Source organism: Camelus bactrianus, chromosome 12 (assembly GCF_048773025.1).
Source record: "Camelus bactrianus isolate YW-2024 breed Bactrian camel chromosome 12, ASM4877302v1, whole genome shotgun sequence".
NCBI lineage: Eukaryota > Metazoa > Chordata > Mammalia > Artiodactyla > Camelidae > Camelus > Camelus bactrianus.
In genome coordinates, this window is record NC_133550.1 from 12000145 (window position 1) to 12022722 (window position 22578).

General features: G+C 44.7%; 2 protein-coding genes across 6 annotated transcripts; one reads left to right on the plus strand and one right to left on the minus strand.

Moving 5' to 3' along the window:
- The first annotated feature begins 149 nt into the window (after positions 1–149).
- Positions 150–2290, plus strand: SPRYD4 (SPRY domain containing 4). The gene is made up of 2 exons (XM_010963835.3): positions 150–301; positions 673–2290. Exons 1-2 carry the CDS (start codon positions 217–219, stop codon positions 1209–1211), a joined length of 624 nt encoding a protein of 207 aa, XP_010962137.1. The 5' UTR covers positions 150–216; the 3' UTR covers positions 1212–2290.
- GLS2 (glutaminase 2) lies at positions 2254–15515 on the minus strand. Of its 5 annotated transcripts, XM_074374692.1 has the most exons (19): positions 15059–15075; positions 14815–14911; positions 10473–10572; positions 9944–10065; positions 9184–9313; positions 8584–8663; positions 8336–8499; positions 8048–8175; positions 6775–6807; positions 6433–6491; positions 5844–5910; positions 5641–5691; positions 5245–5421; positions 4461–4592; positions 4259–4351; positions 4028–4089; positions 3429–3505; positions 3078–3141; positions 2254–2932 (listed from the first exon to the last, which is right to left on the minus strand). In XM_074374692.1, the coding sequence occupies exons 3-19, from the start codon at positions 10551–10553 to the stop codon at positions 2776–2778; spliced, it is 1677 nt and encodes a 558-aa protein (XP_074230793.1). In that variant the 5' UTR covers positions 10554–10572; positions 14815–14911; positions 15059–15075; the 3' UTR covers positions 2254–2775. The 5 variants fall into 5 exon arrangements, with proteins under 5 accessions (XP_074230793.1, XP_074230792.1, XP_010962138.1 ...); XM_074374691.1 differs by lacking the exon at positions 14815–14911 and having other exon boundaries at positions 15059–15515; XM_010963836.3 differs by lacking the exon at positions 14815–14911 and having other exon boundaries at positions 8048–8106; positions 15059–15514.
- Between the last annotated feature and the right edge of the window lie 7063 nt (positions 15516–22578).

Consider the following 22578-nt stretch of genomic DNA (forward strand, 5'->3'; position numbering starts at 1 on the left):
TGGGCAGCATTCCTCTTTGCACAAAAATTGAATAAATTGTCAACTGCGGGTGGAGTCAGAACAGAATTCACGAAAATGGCGGCTCCCTGCGGGGGTGCTGCTCCCTCACGTCATCACACTGCGCGGCAGCCTCTTGCGCACCACGTGTGAGGGGAGCAGGCGGGCAGACGGCGGGGTCTCTGCCGGGGGGCGGGCCCTGTTCATCCGTGCTGCAAGATGGCGCTGCCCTTTGCACGCTCGCTGTGCCTGTGCCGCTGGGGAGCCAAACGATTGGGAGTTGCCGCCGCGGAAGCCCGCAGAGGTAGGATTAGATCCTTTTACTCTCTTTTGCTTTCAAAATAGTTCCCGTCTGTTATTCTGGCTGGAGTCCGCTCGGAGAAACAACTCCAGCCCCTTCGACTCATTCTCCTTCCCCCATCGGCGTTGGTCTTAAGATTCCAAACCTAGGACACTCTCTGGTTTCTTTAAATACCAGGGCTTCCCCAGTCCGAGCTTTTCGGCTCCTTGGGCTGTGCATACTAAAGCGCTCCCGCTCTCGCCGGCTTGACATTCTCACTTTCCCGTGTTTCCTTGTAATCTCATGAGTGAATGTTTCACATCGGGATATGTATTTGTCCCTATTTCCGGAGATTCAGCCCACGTCATTATCCCGTCTCTTTGCTTTGCCCGCAGGCATCAGTTTCAAACTGGAAGAAAAGACCGCTCACAGCAGCCTGGTACTCTTCAGAGGTGACACAGGTGTCAAATATGGCATGGTGGGATTGGAGCCCACAAAATTGGCCCTGAATGTGGAGCGATTCCGGGAGTGGGCAGTGGTGCTGGCAGACACAGCGGTCACCAGTGGCAGGCACTACTGGGAGGTGACAGTGAAGCGCTCCCAGCAATTCCGAATAGGAGTGGCAGATGTGGACATGTCCCGGGATAGCTGCATTGGTGTTGACGATCGTTCCTGGGTGTTCACCTATGCCCAGCGCAAGTGGCACACCATGTTCGCCAAAGAGAAAGCCCCTATTGAGGGCATTGGGCAGCCAGAGAAGGTGGGGCTGCTGCTGGAGTATGAGGCCCAGAAGCTGAGCCTGGTGGATGTGAGCCGGGTTGCTGTGGTCCACACACTACAGACAGATTTCCGGGGTCCAGTGGTGCCTGCCTTTGCCCTTTGGGATGGAGAGCTGCTGACCCACTCAGGGCTTGAGGTGCCTGAAGGCCTCTAGTATGTCCATTGCTGAAGTACCTAATCATGCTCTTGGCCAGTCTTCCGCTCTAAGTGTCCGAAACCTTTTAACTGTTCCCCAAGCAACCGCTAGCTCCCACAATTCAGTGTCGGGTCTTCTGTGCAATATCTTAGTCATCTTCCACTCCCTTACCCTGTGAAAGCTAGGCATACAGCCACCCTCTCTCCACCCCCACACTACTGCTAGTTTCCTAGGCTGTCATGAATGTACTTTCTCTGACTTGCTTCCTTCAGTCTCTCTGCCTCCCTGTACCCTGGTCTTTCACAGACTGTATTCAGTCCTGGGGGCTTAATTTCCAGCTATGTTTGAATTTATTCTTCACTGTGCTACCTCTCCCTCCTTTTGCCCACATGTAACTTGTTTGTTTTGGGGACTCTACCGAATCTCTCCAGAGTAAATCTTTTCTACCTCTGGCTGGAGGAGTGGTGCAGTGAATGATTTGGCCCTTTCTGTACAGCATTTACAGTCTGGGCTCTGGCTCCCTCAGGAAGTGTTTTGCTGACTATCAGAGTAACAGCCATCCTTCCCCAATACCTTAGTGTTACAGACTCAGTCCCATACAGCTGCAGCTCTCCTAAACCTGAGCTCATCTGCCTTAATCTGCACACCTCTGACACCTGGTCAATCTGTTGGACTCATTGGACCCAGTTACAACCATGACCAAAGGGGAAGAGACATTTGGGGCTTACTGAGGGAATTGGTGTTAGAAACTTTATTCTTGGGAAGTTCCATCTTCATTTTTGCTACAGTTGTGACTTCTAGAAGGAGGAGGGAGGCCTGAGGTCTTACACAGTCCATTTTGAGACCTGCTCAGACCCATTTGCCTCCCCTGTCAGAATACACGTAACCTAAAGCAGTATTGGTAGCTGAGGAAAACCTAGTGGGGTGAGTGAGTATGTGTGTGAAATATGTGTTGCTTGGGCTCTGTCTGACTCTGTGGTTCCATCTTATTCTCCCTTTATGATGGTGATGCAGCTAGATGCTGCTAGGGGAGAAAGAGAAGGACTGGGTCCAGTAAAAATAATTTGTGTAATTAAAGTTTATTTGAGCAGAAAATACTTTTTCTGTCTATGAAATTGCTGTTAGCAGTAGCAGCAGCACGTCCTGGCCAACGTGGGTGGCAGATCTTTCCAGACAACTGAAGCCCGGTACATAGCTCCCCACTTCCTCTGTGGATGCATGCGCGTGCTTGGTATCTAGAGCCCCTTCACCAGAGTCTCTCTCATAATGGTTTCTTCAAGGAGAGGAAGAGGGGACCTAGGTGAAGACCTGGGATGATTTTGAGTGGCCTAAGCCATCAGGCTGTCCCTTGAAGAAGCCCCCAAACTCCATGGATAGCTCTACTGCCGGTGTCCATCAAGGCACTTCTCTGTACTCTGTCTGCTAAGGGAACGGGGTATTTTGACTCTCACAGAAAGCACTGGCCTAAGTCTTGGTCCACACTGAAACAGTGTGGCTCTCCATAGCATGTCCAGTGGTTACATGTTAAAGTGTGTGGCCAGCTCGTGCTTTTTCTTACACAGGGACTGCGCATGCCCCATGCTCACACCATGCTCTCTAAGTTCTCTTTGGACAGGACCTCAGCTGCTGCTTCAGCCTGAGTCTCAGATGGTGTGTATGAGTCCTGGTAATCTTGGAGCAGTTTCACCACCTCCAGGTGGTTGAACTGCACAGCATCATCCAGGGGGATGTTGCCCCACCTAAGAGGAGGAACAAAGACCATGATTAGGCAAAGAAGATATCGAGAGTGCCCCGGTTATATACATAACTGTGGTGGCTGGAGCGCAGTGGTGGGGAAGCTGCTGCCCACCTCCCATCCCCGCCTTTTAGCTTAATCCTACTCACCTGTCCTTAACAAAAGGATTCACTTTGCAAGCCTCAATCAGGAATTTAACGACTTCAGTGTGTCCTAAGAATATGGGCAGAAGGAAAATGAGAGGGTATAGATCCTGATTCTTTCGGTGTTAACATCAGTGTAGACCCTTGGTGGCTGGAGTCCGAACTAAGAGGGGAGGGAGAAAGGCCTCCCATTTTCGCTCTTGCGGCACCCAACAGTAGTCAGCCTACAACTGAAGGGTATCTGGACAAAACTAGTTGCTGCCCTTGGAACCTTGAGGGCCCACGTGAGGTGGGGTACTCTTGGTAGAAAAGATGGGCTTTAAGATCTGCTTCCCCTCTTATTTAACCCTCACATACCTTCAGCTGCAGCAACATGCAGAGCTGTGCGGGAGTCATAGTCTTTCTGTTCCATGTCCATGGCTGACAAGGCAAACCTGGGGGAAGTGCAAAGTAGCTGGAGTTACCCTGAGCAGCCGAGAATCACTGGTATCCTTCCTGAAATGGGGTCAGACTGAATGGGTTCCAGCAAAAGTAAAACAGAGCTTATGCTAACATCTGTAGACCCTGTACAATCTATGTTCTCTACCCAGATGAGACTGTTCTCCTATGTCAGAGAGGTGGGAGTGTGGTGGTTCCAGAAACATCACTGCCTACCTGTGGTAGGTGTCCGGGACATACTTGTTGATGTTGGTGATCCATTTGAGGCAGGTAGTCCTACCTCCCTTCTAGGACTCTGCTTTCAACACCCAGGTTAATCATAACAATGGTTACCATTAATTAAGCTCTTACCACATGGCAGTGATTGTACTTAAAAAAAAAAAGCACCTCATTTAAATGTCAACTCTGTCAACTCTGACTCTAAAGCTGAAACACTTAACAATTTTGCTTTGTTGACTGCTAATGAGATCTCTGACCAGGAGTATTTTATTGGGTCTATTTGGTCACAGTAGAAGTACCTTCGAAGAGCTGAGACATCTCCACTAGAGGCAGCAAATAACAGGTTCACCACAGTCTTGTTCTGGAAAACATATCATACCTACCTGAGGTTAACTGTGACTTTTAATCCACCCATGCCCAGCTCTGCCCCATCACCCCCCTCCACGGACGCTTAGCCAAGGGTTTTCCTGAAGTGTTACTGCATGTTCTATCCTGAAATAGTCTTGCAGGCCACCTGGGGTTTTCCTTACCCGAACTTCTCCCCCTTCACGCCGTGGGTCTAACTTCCGAGCACAGTGCTTCAGGTTGTCATAGTTGTGGAAATTGAAGAGAGACACCAACTTCTAGAATTATAAGCCATAGAGATTGTTTACTTCCTCCTTGCTCCCAGGAGGAACTCAAAATTGATTTACTCATTCAAAAATGTTAAATACTGTATGCAAAGTGACTCACCTGGCAGAAGCTGACGCCCCTATAGCTGTTCCCCAGCTTGTCCAGTGGAGGTGACAGACACATCATTCCCATGACATTGGGCACCACCAGGAGGATGGCTCCTGACACCGCTGACTTGGCTGGCAGACCCACCTTGGGGACAGAGGTGACACAGGATGAGCTAGAGGTGCCCCACGTCCAGGTTAACAAGGCAGTCTGTCCCAAATAACTGTGTGGGCAAGGCCACACCCTTCTCAACCTCTGGGTTTGTTGATTAGTTTTTCTTACTCCTATCCTTCCCTGCCCCCTCTTGAATTTATAACTCAGTAAGGAAGTATGTATTATCTACTATGTGCCTGACGCTGTGCAAGCCCTAGGAGAGGCCCTGTTAACTTACGTTCTGCTGGTAGGAGATAGACAATCAACAGGGAAACAAACGGGAATAATCACAACTGATAATAACACGTCATAAAAAAAGCAAGGTGCTGTGACTGAGAATGATGTGGGAGGGGGAGAGAGGAAGACCAAAAAGACCTCTCTTTGGCAGTGACATCCTGGATGAGACCTGGAGGAGACTCGTCAGCCCAGTGAAGGGCACAGAGGAGTGGTTCTGAAGCTGCACTGTCATGTGTTTACGTGTTTGGGGACTTAGTGTGTTTGACAAACTCCCCTAATTGCCTGGCTGGAAGTAAGTGCATGAGAGGCAGGAACAAGCTTCCACCTCTCCCACTTCAGAGACAGTGTCCTCTCTTGGCTCTGGGCTCTGGGCTCGTTGCAAACAGATGGCAGGGCCAGAAGCACTCACGTGGAAGGCAAACTGGCCCGAGAAGTCGTACATGCCGCAGGAGTGCATGAGGCTGAGGGTGTTGCGCACTGCTTCAGCGCTCAGCACGCTCTCGCCTGTGATGGGGCAGATCCCGCCGTTGGCCAGGGTGGCTGCCATGACACTGCCTGATTCACAGGTCACCTCCACGGAGCACAGCTGTGGAGACAAGGTGCAGGTGAGGGTGTGGTGTGGGCCTGAACGCTGTGCTCTTGCGGGCAGAGCAATGTTCTTGGCACCCTAATCCTTCGACAAGTTCCCCTGGCGTTTCTGAAGGACACCAGACCACGGGAGACAAGCATCCCTCTCGTGGGTCGGAGCAAGAGGGCAGTCTGTCCTGTTCCCTTGACCCTGGGCTAAACAGCAGCGCTTGCTTACCTGGAAGTAGAGATCGAGGGCAGCCATCATGTCCACCCCTTTAGGAAAGCACTGCAAGGAAGAAGAGGGGAGAGCGTTTCTCTCCAGGCCATCAGCAGTCCCTGTCACAGTGTCAGGATTTCAGCCAAAGTCCCCACACCCAACTGCCCTCCACCAGCCGCAGGATCTCCAGGGTACTTTCTCTACCGGCCTCTCCCAGTTACCTTCTTTTCCTTTAGATAATAGCCGATGGCATAATTCCGATCCCCTGTTTCCTTCTCTGACTGGAATCTGAAGCAAACACCCGGTTTAGTAATTGACATTTGAGAGGTGAGTGTGAGGAGAAGGGGGGAAATATCTTCCCTGAGAGGGACTAGATCACACATGTCAAACTAAATCGGCCCCTTTATAAATTGTCACGGTGATGCTGGAGGAGACTTCTGAACCCGAGCAAGCACTGGGCCCAGCTTTATTGTAAAGTGTGAAAAACAAAACCAAACCCAAAATAGTCTAGTCACCTAGTCTAGGAAAACGTGAGGTTTTTGGCTTTGAGAGGCTTGGTTAAGAAAGGGCCCAGTGCAAACTCTTACACCATCTCTCTCATTAAGTACTAAATAGAAATGGAACAAATTCTTTTTACAAAGTAGACAAATGTCAATGAAGGGGCTCAGAGGAAGCTGGGAGGCCAAAATTCCCCTGGGAATTTTTCCTCCTAAGACTTCCTCTATCGTCCACCTCCTCCTCCTCCATTCTCCACATACACACACACACGCCCCAAGGTGCATTCAGCCGATCCTGTGAACAGGGCCTTACGTGGCATTGCTGAAACCCATGTATTCATTCCCAGCCATTTTGTTCAGATATTGCAAAACCTGGAAGAGAAAAAGGGGCATGGGAGGCACCTCGTGCGTGAGGACCCCTCCTAAACACATACAGGCTGACTAACCCTTCTGAACTCCTCAGTCCTGATCCCAGCAAGGACTTCAGGAGGCTTTCCTCTCTGAAGCCAGCAGGCTCCCACACCTCTAGAAATAAGGCTTCTGGTGTGGGCTGGTGCACCATCAAAGTGGGGTTAGAGCCAGGCACTGGGGCAGCTGGAGTGGATAACATGCCATGGAGAAAGACAGCCAGGGGCTGAGCAGCAAGGGAACTTACAAAATCAAACTTCTCTGCTTTGTTACAGTCCATCTGCAGAGACAGAGAAAGAGATATCAGTATTCTAGGCCTAGGAGGTGGCAGAGTCGGTTAGAAGGACCTTGTGGAGTTAAAGTGTTTGGGCATGTGTTGCATTTTACAATGATTTTTTTTTCACAGCTGAGACTTTTTTTTTTTAAATATCTTTGCATACCTAGTGATCTTCAAAACTAAACCACTTAGATTTTATTATCAATTAATGAGTATAGATAAGCTCATCCCATCTGTGAGTCTCACCCACCCCTGAGTCTCACTCCTATTCCCATTCTCAATGCCAGTCCTCATCCCTGACTTCCACTTTCACTTGCCTAATTCCAGTCCTGTCCCCAAGCCCCACCCGTATCCCTGACTCCCATCCCCATTCCTTACACCCCAGGCTGGAGCCTTACTCTGTCCTATCCCTGATTCTCATAGCTGTCTCCAAGACTAGCATGAGTGATGGGAATGAGAGGAGGGTATGTGTTGCATACAGTATACTGTGCAATTATACTGACCACTGAAATAAAGCTAAAGATTTTAGCTGAGAGTCAAGTCAGTAGGGCCTGTTTCGATGGGAATGGGATGAGGCAGGTCCCAGATACGGGGCTGTAGACAGAGCTATCCCAGAGCCAGAGGGGAGCCTGAGCCTGCTCTTCCCTACTCCCCAGTTGCTTCCGGTACATGTCAGCTATAGTGTTGACACCACAGGGACTCTGACACCTGAGTCCCTTGTGGGGAGGGTTCCTAACACCACCTTCCCCAGGAGGGGCTGTGATTGGCTCTGGGGTGTTGCTGCCCACACTGCTCTCAGGTTCTTGCTCAAGCCCTGGGAGACCTACAGCTGACAGGCTGGCCTGACATCCTTGCTCAAGGCCAGCTCACAGTTCCAGGTGACGTGAATAGTTACCCTGTCTGGCCATTCACCCTTCTTTCCATGTGTTCCACACCCAGAAGTGGCCAATCGGTACCTAATAGAGCTGTCCTCCCCCTGTGTCTGGCATTTGGCCCTTGGTCCCAGGCAGAGGTCAGGACCTGCTCGCTTCCCTAAAGGCCAGGAAGTTCTGGGCTCCAGACTCATGGGAGGGAGCAGGGGTACAGTTCCTTTTACTAACAACCTCAGCATAATTTGTGGGTCCCTGCTGTGCCCTCACTACCTCCTGGGCACCCTCAGAACAATCTGCCGAGAGAGATGGGCAGACATGAGGGATATAGCAAAGAGGGGGTTCAGAGAACAGTACCTTCTGGAAGCACTGACCTTGATCAGGGAGCTCACAACAATGGCACCAGCATTGACCATGGGGTTATGGGGGATCCCTGGGGAAATACAAACCCCCCAGAGTCTTATCAGCCACTGAGCAAAACCTCCTTTACAGCCTGCCCACTCTGCAAGGTAGACGGGAAAGATTTCTTTGCTGGGGAGGATGGAATGACAGAGCTGATGGGGAGGGCAGAGAAACAAACACACGAAAAAGGCTGGGGGGCAGGGTGGGGTAAGAAGAGGGCGTCCGTCCGTGAGTCTGGTCTGGGCTCTGCGAGCACTCACCTTCCTCGTTGAGGGAGAGCTTGTTGTAGCGCAGGCCGCTGGGCTCCTTGCCCACAAACTTGTGCACGTAGTCTGTGCCCAGGGTACTTACGGAGATGGCATAGGTGAGAGGCTTCACACAGGACTGCAGGCAGAAGGGGATCTTTGTGTGGCCCACGGAGTGCCTAGAGGCAGACAGGTGCCATGGAAGGGGTCAGACTGTGCTCTGCACCTGGGCCCTGCCTCCCCTTCCTCACCCAGCATCTCACCGCTGACCATCCACAGTGCACAGAGAGACGCCCCACAGGTCTGGATTTGACTTGGCCAGCTGAGGGATGTAGGCCGCCACCTGGGTACAAGTAGGGAGAGAAATAGACAGAATGGAGATATGGATGTGGAGGGAGGGAACAGTGCTGAGGATCAGGCTCAGGAGAATCTTTTAGATAAAAACTAATATTCTGTCTTCTGCAGGACAACAGAGTTCCCTCCTTCCTGTTGTTCTTAGAGACATCCAAGCCTTAAGTCCTAGAAGGCCTTATCTTCTGTAACCCCACTCCTACAGAGATGGCAGTAAAGCCTATGAAAGGTACAAAGAGAATTCTGAAGTCAGCTTCCCTTTTCTGTTCTGAGGCTCAATTACCCCATGGGTCTCAAAGTTCTACTGAATCCTTGTATCAGTTGTCTCAATAAAAACTTCAGATTCCCTCACCTGCTCTAGACACATAAAATACATAAAGCCCTCATCCCCATTGTTGGAGGTCCTGCTTCTCATCTCACATCCATTGGATTCCCAGCCCCAGGAAATCTCCGAGAAGCAAGGTGTACCTGGCCCAGAGCCCTTGCCCCTCCCTCAGTCCCCTGGCCCTCACTTTGCCTCCAGTGAGCTCTTTGGCATCTTCAAAGATGCGGTCCACATGGCTCGTGAACTCCTCAAAATCAGGAATGACAAACTTCTTTCGGAATGCCTGGGTCAGGAGCACAATGTTGCTGCTCACACACCTGGATCCCAGACACGATTGGGTTAGGGGGCTGGAGAGATGCAGCTGTGACTCACTCTGGAGCCATGGAAGTTGGGAATAAAGAAGGTGTGAGTGGTCATCAGATTTGGGGCCACCAGCTGTGTGACCTCTGGCCCATCACTTGATCTTTCTGGGTCTTAAGTTTCTTTGTCTCTAAAATGAGGGGTTGTAGTGACATGGAAAGATACCCCAAGACACAGTGTCTTGGAATAGGACAAAAAATAATACCTGAATAATATGTACAGTAGGTCATTTTTATATTTAAAAAATCCTAAATTATACTTACATCTAATGTATACTTACATCTATTCCTATGTGTATGTAAATGCATAGGACATTCTCTAGAAGATACCCACTAATCTATTAACAATGTTTACTTCTGGGAAAGGGGGCTGGGACTAGGGAGAGAGGGAAAGGAGGACATGTATTTCTCTATTATTTAAACTTTTATAAGGAGTATATGCATATTCATATATTATTTGTGTAATAAATAAGTAATAAAATGAAATAAGGGGTTAAATTATCCAATCCCCACGATCCCTCCCTGCTTTTAGAGTCTAAGTCCACAGAACGGTTTTGAGAGTGGTGCCTTTGTTTCTGGGGCCCTCACTTTCGGAAGAGATCTCGGTCCAAGAGGCCACCACTGCTGGACTCTCGAACCATGTGGCGCATCTGGCTCATGCAGTCCCGGAGCCGGGGATCCGACGTCTGCAGTCCAGTGGCCTTCAGTGCCTTCAGGGGAAAGAAGCTTGGTAAGGTCAGCTACAAGGACAAGAATCCAATCCCAGTCATCTTTCCCAACTACTACAACAGGTGGAACAATGGGTTTGCAGACTAAGAAAGGAGGGAATGTAACAGCTCTGAGGGCCAATAGGGGTTTCCTGCCCTTTTTCATCAAGACAGCTAGTTTCTGAACCCCCTGGGTCAAAGTTGCAAACCAAGAAGGAGGGTTGAGTCACAGGGTTGAGCCATCCCACGTGGGGCAGGGATGGGCTTGCCTCATCAGCCTAGGCATGTGTTATCATTTGCTGTTCTTCATGAAGCAACCCGTTAGCTGCCCTGCTCTGGTCTAGCTTCCCTTTCCCAGTCTCCAGAGATCCTAAGGGATTAGCGTTCTGAGCAAGTAGAGAGGAACTCACAGTGGTGAACTTGTGGATAGGGATTCGTTCCTGTCCCTCAGCAATAGTGTAGAAGAGCAGATCACCCAGGCGGGACAGCATACCACTCTCTGAAGAATCACTGTTTGGGGGCAGAAACAGGGAAGGAGGAAAGGAACCTGAGAACTGAGAACTAGTCCTCTTCCTTGAACATGGGCTTATCAGTAGGTAGGTGTCCTCAGTCTACGCCTCCTCCCTGAACCATCTGATCTATCCCTGTAATTCCAACCTTCACATCTGTCCTGAGAAGTCTTAAATCTTACTCTCTAGCTTTCTTTTGTTCCTAAACTTCAGGCATTTATTTCTACTTGCCTTCTAGATGCTTCCATCTCTAGATGTCCCATAGGCACTGCAAACTCAACATGTCCAAGCCTGAGGTCATCTTACCTCCTTCTGTCTGCTCCTTCTCTTGTGTTTCCCGTTTAATAGCATTACCACTCACCCAGGGGCCAAGCTGGAAACGTGGAATCATTTGGATAATTCCCATACCTTATACGTATAACCAACATCAGATAAATCTATCTCCATAATGTCTCTCGAATCCACCTCTTTTCTTCTCTTCCCCTGTGCCAACATGGTGTAATAGAAAGAACCAGTTTGCCCCTTAATAGATGTGTGATCTTAATGTGTCAGGTTATTTAATAGTGCTGAAGTATCTGTAAAATAAGGGTAGTAAAGTCTGCTTCACATGGGTGATGTGAGGCTTAATTTAAATGACATTTTATGAAAAACTTTCACAAAGTAGGTGCTCAGTAAATCATGCTTCTTTACCGTTAGCTCCTTTTCGTCTGTTACCTAACTGCTATTACAGTATCTTGACTTGCAACCCATATTCTACAATGTGCCAGTTATCTTTCTAAAACCCAAGTATCATCTCTCTACTCAAAAACCTTTGCTAGTTCCCCAGTGCCTTCAAAATAAGTCCTTACTTCTTGGTATAGCATTTAAGGATCCTTAAAACCTGCCAACATTCCTTTCCTGTTCTCCACCATGCCTCCATACTCTAGTTATGCCAGGTAGAAGTTGGCTCCCCAAATGGGCCAGGCATTGCCAGGCTTCCTGGCTTTTGCTTATGCTGAAGCTTCCACATGGAAAGACCTTTTTCTCCTTCACCTGCACAGTCCTGCTCATCCTTCAAGATCCCAGATCAAATGTTACTAATTCCGTAAAGGCTTTCCCAAACCTCCAGATTTTGCTTATGCTGCTGGTATGACACAACATACTGTCTTCTTGACAGAAGACAGTCTCCTCTGCTTCACTGTTACGTCTTTGTGTTTCATGTATCTTTGTCTTCCTAGCATTGAGCAAAGTCCCTCGCACATAGTGGATCTTCTATAAAGAATTACCAAGTTGCCTTTCTACAAAGTTCCTTTTCCCCAGAGTATCTCTTATTGGCTTTTAGCACCTAAAAAACCACATACTAAGGACTTCTTGGTCTTCAAGAGTTCTCCTATTAATATGTTAACAGATTTAGAGGAATTACTTTATCAAATCCTTCCAAGTATGACAACTATTTGAGATTAAGACCCTTCAAAATCCTTAGTCCCAACAATTTGACTTCCAGATATTTATCATATAAGTGTGTTCACATACCTACAAGGTAACATTCAGTTATTCACTGCACTGTTAGTAGTAGTAACACTGGAAGCAACCTAAATGTGCATCAACAGGGAACTAGTTAGGTAAATTAGGTATATTCGTATGATGGAATATTATGCAATGTTAAAAAAAGAAATGAGAGCATGCTTTAAAGATTGACAGGGAATGATCTTTAAGATGTAGTATTAGCTAAAAGAAGCAAGCTGTGGACAGTGTTTATAGTATGGTAATTTTTATGCTTAAAAGGGAAAAATATATGTTTGCTTTCTCAGGTAAAAAATATTTCTGGAAGAATGTATAAGAGACAGATAAGACTGATTTGTCTCCCTCTAGGGACAGGAAGCAGGTGCTGGGCAAGAGGAGTGGGAGGGATACTTCTCACTATATATATTTTTATATACTTTGGTCAATTTTTGGTGGGGGATAATTAGGCTTATTTTTTTTTAAAGAGGAGTTATTGGGGATTGAACCCAGAACCTCATGCATGCTAAGCATGTGCTCTACCACTTGAGCTATACCCTCCCCTCTTGCATACTTTGAATGTTAAACCATGTATATTTTATCTACTGAATGTGATATATAGACTATGAGTATATTATCTATTGAAACAATGCATTAAAAAATAAAAAGTCTCTAAAGAAGCTTGGCATAGACTAGACATCTGTATGTTTTGGGCCAGGAGGAATACCAGGAAAGGGGGGCGTTTTCCTTTTCTGAAGAAATCCAGTTGTCACAGTGAGGCTAGTGCTTTAGAGAAAAGGATCCATGTCATGACAGAAGGGAGGAAAAAGCTATCTGAGGAATAACGCAAGAAGAAAAGTATGTAGGAACACTTGAGGGCAGGTCTCTGCGCCTGGAAGATGAAGGAAGACAGGAAATAATGCCTCGCCACTGAATGTACTGCAAGCCTTAAAAAAAACTGTATACCTTTCGATCCAGATATGGATTGATCTGCAATATAATGTTGGGGGGTGGGAAACAAGCTGCAGAACAATGTATAAAGTATGATAATATTTGTATAAAAAAGGGATGTAATAGCAACATGTATTTGCTGATATATGCAAAAATATCTCTAGAAGGTATCAACATATCAATGAAAGATTTCTTGGGGAGCAAAACTTTCTAGAAATTTACTCTAAGAAATAATTGAACAAGTGCATAAGAATATATAGTAACCTAATTGAAGACTGGTTAAATAAATTGATACTTCATACAATGGAATCTTAAAATGGCAAAATGGCAGCCATTAGGATGACACCATCATGCATGCACACATTCAATGATATTAAAAGCTGTTCACAAATGGAAAAGATAGGCTTCCAAAAAAAGAAAGAATACTATGATCCTATTTTTGTTAAATTTTATATACATATATAGGATATATATAGATATAAATCATATTAACTGGTTACCTCTAGTAGTGGGATTTTTTATATTCTTGATACTTTATTTACCTTGTTTTTCATAATCAGAAACAGAATAAAACTAAATATTAAAAAAAAACAATAACCTAAATAATAGAGCATTTCCTCCTTACTGCCCTCCTTCTCCACCAAGAACACCTCCTCCTCATGATGTCACACTCCCAGAGCCCATCCCCCTCCAGTGCTCTCAATTCCTTCTGCCCAAGGGAATATCAGTCCAAGGTCTTTACCAAGAAGTCCCTGGGAGCACAGGCACAATAGGCAGGAGGATCAAGGTCCCTGAAAACACTTCCATCACCTGACTCCACTTGATAAGGAAGTGTGTGTGTGTGGAGGAACCAGGGACATCTCTTGCTCCCCATCCCACAGAATGTGTAAGGGTGAGGGAGGTTAAACCTTTGCTCTATCCTACCATTTCTCTCAAGGTGATTATTTGGGAAAAGTTGGAGTGGAGAGTAGAACAGGAGAGAGGCCTTTTTTTTTTTTTTGAGTTTAAATGTCTGTGTCTCCTTGAGAAGAGGCTGATGGAAAGGTGCAGCATAATAACAATTATTATTAATTACAAATAAATAATACCTTATTGATCTGTTACCTGTCAGGACAAGGACTCCAGTGGTGGTAAGGTAGTGCTGTGTCTGTCTGGCTACCTTAATTATGTCTTTCTGAATGTCATCAACAGATACCAATGACAGAGGAGGTGATCCATTTCCTGTTCCTACTATATTAGAGCAGGGGCTACTTTGACGGTGTCTATGTCGGCTTCTGGGGAGGACAAAATTTCCTGCTCAGCTCTGTCTGCACCTCGAAGAGACCAAGTATTCCTGGGTGGTAGGGGAGAGGGGTGCAGCCTCTTGGGCAGAGTAAGAACCCCAGGGAAGCCAACCCTTTAAATCAGGGAGCCTGAGCAGCACTATAAGGGCTCTGACTGGCTCTGGTCTGGGAGATCAGAGTCTTGTGATTTTCCCCCCTATTATATTTTCCTCATTCAACAACCAGTCGGATCACCACCCTTATTCTACAGATTAGGGAGCCCTGATAACGCATACACCCCAAGTCATTCGCAAACGACACAGGCATGTACCTGCGCACCAATAATGCATCACACATTACACGCCGAAATAGATAGACCCTAGTACACTAGGACTAGGCAGGATGTTCCATACCCACGCATCTTCTAAAATACATACGAGGACCAGGGAGGAGAGGAGGGTGAGGATGGGCGGTGCACACACCGCCCTGCACTCAGACACGTGCATCTAGCAACACTCCGCGCCCACCTGCGTTCCCAGTTAAGTACGCACCTTGGACAGGCACCATCCCGAACACCGACCTGCCCAAACGCCCTCCCGGGCGGACGGCACGTTACCGCTCGAGCACGGCAGACCCAAAGCCCCAAATCTAAAGGAAAGGGCATTGCAGGCCAGTAAGCGAGGAGAGGAGAAGGGAGTTGCGACGTGCTCCTGGGAGTAGGGGACTCGGAAGCTGGTGAGAACGACAGTGGGGGTGGGAGCGAGCCTGTCCCTACCCCAGCCCCGCGAGCCTTACTGATCCAGGAACTGCAGCTGGTGGCTGTGCGGCGTCTCCCGGCCCTGCGCAGCGGCCTCACTGAGTTGGTGCCGGACGCCCCCGCCAAGGAGAGGGCTCCGGCTCAGGTGACCCCAGCCTCCCCGCCGGCAGTGACTGCCGGCCCCGCTCAGCGCTTTCTGCAGAGCCTTCATGGAGCGCATCCCCCCAGGGTGCCGTCCGCTCGGCCAGAGCGCCCAAGGCGTCTGAGCGGTGGCTGGAGGGAGGGGCGGAGGCAAGGTTGGGGGAGCTCCATGGGAAAGTGCGGGGCCTGGGAAGTAGAGAGGAGGGGCCCAGTGGGTGGGGTTGGAGCTGGAGGACGGGCCAGTCCCTGTGACGCGCGGGCCCCGCCAGGTGCACCCAATCGCCCCTAGACAGGGGAACCGTGAAGAGCGAACTCGATAGAAGAGAAAGCCGAGAGGCGAGGGGCTCGTGGAAGGTAAGTGGGCGGTGCCTGAGGGTTGGGATGGACAACGCTCAGGTCCAATTATTGAGGAAGCATAAATTTTGGGGCGGAGAAAAGACGAAGCTATCCAATGAGAGCAAGGCGGTGGGCCGTCCGCCAGAGCCTGCGGATTCCTCCGCGCCCCGGGCCGCTGCGGCGGGCGGTGCGTGCAGGCGCAGAGGGCGGGAAAGCTGAGGTGGGGCGGTTGCGAAGCCGGCTGAGCTCCCGGAGGAGGCGGCGGGTTGGAGCGATGGAATTCCCGGAGAGAGAAGAGAGCGGTACCGCTCTACACTCAAATAAGAATGAGCCCTGTTCAAGAGGTCACTTAGTGACCTTCGACATTCGAAGGCCAGGCCCGCCCTCAGTAACCCGCCTCATAGTGCGGCGTTGAGGCCAAAGGAACACCTAGTCTCCAGCACGGGGTGTTGGTGAATGAGGAGTCAGCTGGCCGGAGATTACCCCGACCAGAAACAGCCCCTGGATACTTCAGTGAGATCACGAGGCGACGAAAAAAGGTCACCCAGGGTTGCTGGGGTGCTGGGTTCTCGTTTTAGCTCCACCAATTATTTGGTGGCTGTTCAGGACTTAAGTGTTCTTAACTCTGAGCTCTTAAACATTTTAAAAGCCGTTAGGTGCTCCCAGAATATTAAATGTTTTAATTGCTTGTCTCTTCCTTATGAGCAGAAAAGATGTACAAAAAGAATTTTGAAAACTAGGCAGATTCAGGAATTTTATCATTTTCAACTAGAACATTCTCCTGTATCTTCGCAGTGCCTAAAAGCGTCTGTATTTGTTAGGAGCACATGTAAATAATAGCTATTATCTAGGACTTAAGGTGTGCCAACCACTTTAGTCTAGCTTTCTCTTACCAGAGACCTACAGAGTAGTTATTATTAGTCCCATTTTGAAGATGAGGAAACTAAGACTCAGAAATGAAGACTTCTTTATCTAAGATAATCCAGCTAATAAGTACCAGAGCCAGGACCCAAGTCTCTCACTATAAGGCTCTCTCCATCATGAAGCTCTTCCCAAAACCAGCCATTGAATTATCCCAGGAAATGACCTCGTTCTAAAGAAAGCATGTATCTGGAAGCAGTATGATACAGAGAGTTGTCTAGGGGCTGGCTGTGTCACAAAAGGCCACTTGCTTTTCTTTTTATTTTTGGATTGAAATGAGTATCGGGGGTAACCGTGGGAAAAAAATATCGAAACCATATTCTGGTTTGTTCTGTGGAGAGGCAGTTCTCATTTGGCTTGGTTAGGGTTGGAGGGTTTATTTGGTTTGAAACCAGTGGAGTGACCTTTCTTTTCTTTTTGTTTGTTTTCCCCTTCTGTAGCCTTTCCTTATCTGCCCTAGTTCTCGAATTGGTGGGACCCTAATTCAGGGACTCCGGTTTGCCCTGGGCTGCCTCATTAACCAGAACCTTAAGAAAGTTCTGGGTCTTAGTATAAACTCCAGCCAGCATTAGTTCTTCCAAATGTAGCAGGCTATTCTTATCTGGTTTCATAAGAATGTTATTTCTCTGAAGCTTTTTGAGCTGTCAAGAGAAAGATGACATATGTTAGGGAATTTCTAAATATTACCTAGAAGGTATTTCCTAACCCCTGCTGTTTTGAATTAGCTTTAATTATAATCAGTAATGAGTTCCTCACTCTATTTCTCCCCAGTTCTCTCTGATAGTAGAAACTGATTGCATGGTGAAGAAAATCTACCTGTAGAAGAGGAGATTCTTTGCATAGAGAACTACCACCAGCTGGACTTTGACCTTTAGAGTAATTCTTCTTCCACTAAATACGGCTGCCTTTGCATGAGGTTGGAGCAAGAACAGGTGACGTGGGAGGCCCACAGCATTGTGTAAAGTATAAGATATTCAAGAAGAACAAGTTTGTCATCCTAGGTGGTTAAGTCTTGGCAACGTCAAGTCCTTTATTTTTGTTGTTTCTGATTTGAAAAGGACCCAATCTAGTTAAATCTGTGCAAAAGTACTAGCCACATGTGACATGGGCAGCTAGACATGAGACTTTTCATAAGTGAAGGAAAACTCAGATATCTCTAATTGTAAGTTTTTAGGTCAGTCCCTGTTTGTGCTAGAGTTTTGTGCTGTATGGGGGAGGATTGATCCGAATGATTTTGAATCCTTAAATCAGAAGAGCTGTGTCTTCGGTGGTACAAAACTGGAAACTCAATGCTTATGTTTGGAGGATGTTTATTTGTTGTGATTTGGATACTCATTTGTTCTACTCTTTATTTTTTAATGTATTATCTTAACCACTTAAAAAATTTTACTTATTACTGTATTATCTAATTATTTTACTTTGGGGGGGGAGGTAATCAGGTTTGTTTATTTTTAGAGGAGGTACTGGGGATTGAGCCCAGGACCTCGTGCATGCTAAGCGTGTGCTCTGCCACTTGAGCTGTATACCCTTCCCCCTGTTCTACTCTTTAGACTGTAGCTAGAATCTTAATTAGCTTAAGTGAAAGATTAGTTCACATTTTTTTCATTAGTCTTTGTTCTGCTAATGTTATTATTGGTGCGCACTCCTTCCTACCTTAGTTTCTTCATTTGTGAATGATAATCTTGTCTTCTACTGGGTGAAATATAAGTATTTGGAGCTCTGACATACCCATATCATTCAATGAATATTTATTCATTGGCCTAAATTGCACCAGGCCCAGTGCTAGGAAATCCAGAAACAAATTAAAAAAACAAACAAACCCAGTTTCTGATTATTGGAAGAAAAGGGAAAGCCAGTGTTTAAAATTTCTAATGAAAAATGCTGAGATGAAGAGATGTGCAGAAGGAAGTATAAAGAAGGGTGCCTAACTAGGCTCTGGGTGAAGGGTAGCTGAGATAAAGAACAGGGACCTTAAGGGATGCTGGGCGGTTGGAGCCAACTCTTAAAGGATGAGAGATGTTCCCAGGGAAGTGAGGAGAAAGGTGTTCCAGGCAGAGGGCTCTGCCAGAACAAACAGCATGAAGAGGAACATTTCAGGGACTCTGGATGAACTTGGTTGGAGTGAAAATTTGGTTGGATGTGAGAATGCATGGACCAGTGAAGCTGAGGATGTATGTGGGGGCTGCATTATGAAGAGTTCTGAATACTATGATAAGAGTATTTAGCCACAGCCTAAAGGAAACTCCATAGTAAACCTTTCAAAGCTTCTCTATTTCACTTAAACTCACCACCGCACTGCTTCACAAAAAGCCCCCGATTTCCTGCCGGTTACCCTTATAACCCATGTCAGTCCCTCCAGATGCTGTTGAAGAGGAATCCTTCCTCCACTCTCAGGTTAATCTCTCTACTTACTTTGCTCTATTTTTCAACTTCTTCCTCTTTAAAGACTCCATCATTCAGCATTTAAATAATGCTCAAATCTCTGCCATCTTAAGAAACAGTGCCTATATTTTGACTCTGTGTATGTGTGATTAAAGTATATTTCAGTTAAACAGCTTTATGCAATTCAGATACTCCATCAGTATTGCTCTTTTTTCTCCTTTTTAAAAAATTTGAGATGTAATTGATGTATTTTTTGCTTGCATCTGTATTCCTTCCACCACTGAGTTTTTTGAAGAAGTCATTACACTTACCACTCTTTTGTCCTCACTTCATATTTCCTGATAGTGATGAAACTCATCTTATGTTGCCTTTGTGTTGCTTTGGTCTTATGGGCTTCTGAGGGATTTTTTGGAGTTGAAAGTTTAAATAATATTAATCAAGGCCACCAAATAGGTTAATATGTTTAAAAACTGCTAAGACATCATTACTAATGAGTTTGAATGAATTTGAATAAGATTTAGATTCTAGCTAGAGCACTACGGTGCTGGCGCACATATTTTAACTTGATGTTAGACCTTTATGGAATAAATGAAATTTCATATAAATTCACATGTATCTATAATCTATTCCAATATGCTTTCCTAATTCCTCTTTGGTTTAGCAATTACAAAACCAAATTTTATAGGACTGAAAAAGTATAATCATAAGCATGTTAAAAAAAATCACAATATATCGTTACACTGGGCAGATTTATGAAGCCTAATGTACATTTTCTCTATTTTGCCAAATAATGTCTCCTGTAATCTGGTTTCTGGTGGCCTTAAGAATAGATTGTAGCAAGTCTGAATCATAAGATGCTAAGAGAATGTAGATTTTGCTTGAGTCCCTAAAAAAGATTTTTAAAAGCTTATTGTAGACTAAACCTAATTTGAAAGAATTTGAAACAGCAGAAAAAAAAAACCTTCAGAATGTGGTTGATAGCATATTAATACTCATTTTCTTTTAACCTGAAGAATATGAAAGATATAGTGAACAAAGCCATTTTCTAAAAGACTAGGTAACATTAATTTTTAATCACACTTATCTATTTGAACACTCCATAAGTCATAATTTCTCAAGATCTTGTGTAATTTGAAATTTTTTACATCATCCACCTTTGCCTGTCAATTTGTTAAAAGCTACGGTTACAGCTCTCTGATCTTTGAGAAATTTTTAGATAAAACAATTTAAAATTATCAGATAATTTATATAGTAACTACCACTTAGGTAAGAGATTTTCAGAGCTAAGTGTATTTACTCACTGATTGGCATTTATTATTCCAGTCCAGTTTAATTAGATCACAGTAAAAAGTACAGAAGGTGCCAAGTAAGTTTATGATGTATGAAAGTGATTACTAAAATAATTGCTGTTTTGTGAGAAATTTTAAACACAGGAATTGGAAAAAAGTAATACTACATATAAATTTTCTGTGATAGTCACTAATAATACTGGTACTTGATTTCAGATTTTTATGAAGTATTATCTTAGTTTTGATTTGCATAATTCTTATTCTTATATTTATAGCAGAATTAAAATATTTTAAAACTATTTAAGGAACTCTGTAGGATTACAGTGTTTAAGAGAATTTTCATTATTCAGCATATAGGCTCAAGCAGGGGAAAAATAAACATCATAAAAGTTATCAATTAGCCAACTCATTAGTAGGACAGTTTTCTTTTAAAATTTTACTTATTCATCTGGTTCGCAATTCAAAAGGTACAAAGGACATATAGTGAAGTCACCTTCTTGTTTCTGTTTCCTTGTTACCCACTTTCCCTCCCCAGAGGCAAACATTGTTATTGGTTTTCTATCTATCCTTCCAGATATATTTTATTCATATCTAAGCAGTTATATTTTTCCCTCTTTTACACAAATGGTAACATACTGTAAGAACTGTTTTGGGTTTTTTTCCTTAATTTTTTTTTAAACTGTACATCTTGGAGAACCTTCCACAACAGTATACAATGTGCTACCTTTTGTGGCTATGCAGTATTCCAAGTCTGGATGTATCATTATTATTTTAAAAGTCTCCTGTTGGTGAATATTTATATTATTTTCCTGGTTTGCTTGGGACAGTCTCAGCTATGCCAGTTGTCCCAGCTTAAATATTAATAATGCCCTCTTCCTCTTATAAAAGTGTCCCAATTTGGACAAAACAATGTGCTTTATGGTTACTCTAGCTATTACAATGCTGCAGTGAATAAGATTATATATCATTTTATTTTGCAGGTTTGCAAATATAACGGTAGGTTAAATTCCTAGAATTGCTGAGTCAAAAGGTATATACATTCATAACTTTGATAGATGTTTCCATGTTGCGTTCCATATTTGGTCATACCATTTTACAGTATCACCAGCAATTAGAGTACTTGTTTTTCTACCCTCACCTCAGTTCATTATCACTTTTTTTAATGTCTGTCTTTCCAAGAGGTATAAAATGGTATCTCAGTGTTGTTTTTATTTTACTTTTTAAAAATTATGAATGAGGTTGAGCATCTTTTTATATGTTTAAGAACCATTTGTGTTTCCTTTTTTATGAATTATTCATGTATTTTCCCACATTTTTGTTGGCTATTAAAGTTTTGCTTTTAGTCCTTTGTGAAATGAGTTGCATACATTCCTTCCCCCTCTTGGTTTATCATTTGACTTTTGATTTTCCTTTTACAGTTTTTGCCGTGTAGGAATTTTTTATCTTTATGTAGTCAGATATCTTAATTTGTATTTTCTGTTTAGTGAATATCAAACCCATTATTCAGCTGGATACACATTTAATCTTTGATTTCCTCATCCTTCAGATCCTATAATATAATAGGTTTCAAATCCATCCGCTTCTCCCCATTCGCACTGCTACCATCGCTAATATCCTAGTTAAGCTTCTTGATTTAGGTCTCCCTCCCATCAGTTTCACTCACTTCCAATCTCTTCTTACAGTATAGTCACAAGTGATCTTTCAGAAATGCAAATCTGATTATGTTGTGTTTTTATATAACCCATGAATGATTTCCCAAATCTAACATAACTTATAGTAAAGAAAATGAATGGGGAAAAAAACAAGTAAGAGATGAAGACACTTAGGAATTGTCGACAACTCTTGACTATGGGGAAAATGAAAAGAACAAAAATAGCTATGGAAGAATCTAGAGTTCAGGGGAGGGGCTTTTGTTTGTTTGGCATGTGTGTTTTTGCTTTGTCTTTTTAAGAAAATCATCATCTCAGTATGCTGAAGAGGAAGGCCAGTAGAGATGAAAAGTTTGATAGCAGGTAAGTATTATATGCTAAGACTATAGGGAGAAAAAGTGAGGTAGAAAGCCCAAGAATGGTAAATATTTAGAATAGCTGTCACAGAGACTAACAGAAGGTGTTACCTACTGCTGAGATGAGAAGTTTTGTAGTTTAAACATTTACACAGAAAAAGAAAAGTTTTATGTGGGAGTGCTATGAAACTTTCAAGGATAGATAATCCCAATCTTACGTACTTTGTTCCACGAAATAGGAAAAGAAGAAAAACTTCATAATTTGTTTTGTTAATTAGTATAAACTTTGAAACCAAAACCAGACCAAGACAGTTTAGGAAAGGTAATTATAAAGACAAAGATACAAAAGTCACAAAATATACATTTCATGACCAAGGAATATTTATTCCAAGGATGCAAGACTGGTTTAACATTAGAAAACTTGCATAATTTACAAAATCAACAGATGAAGAGAGAAAATATATTTGATCTTCCTGGTCATTGC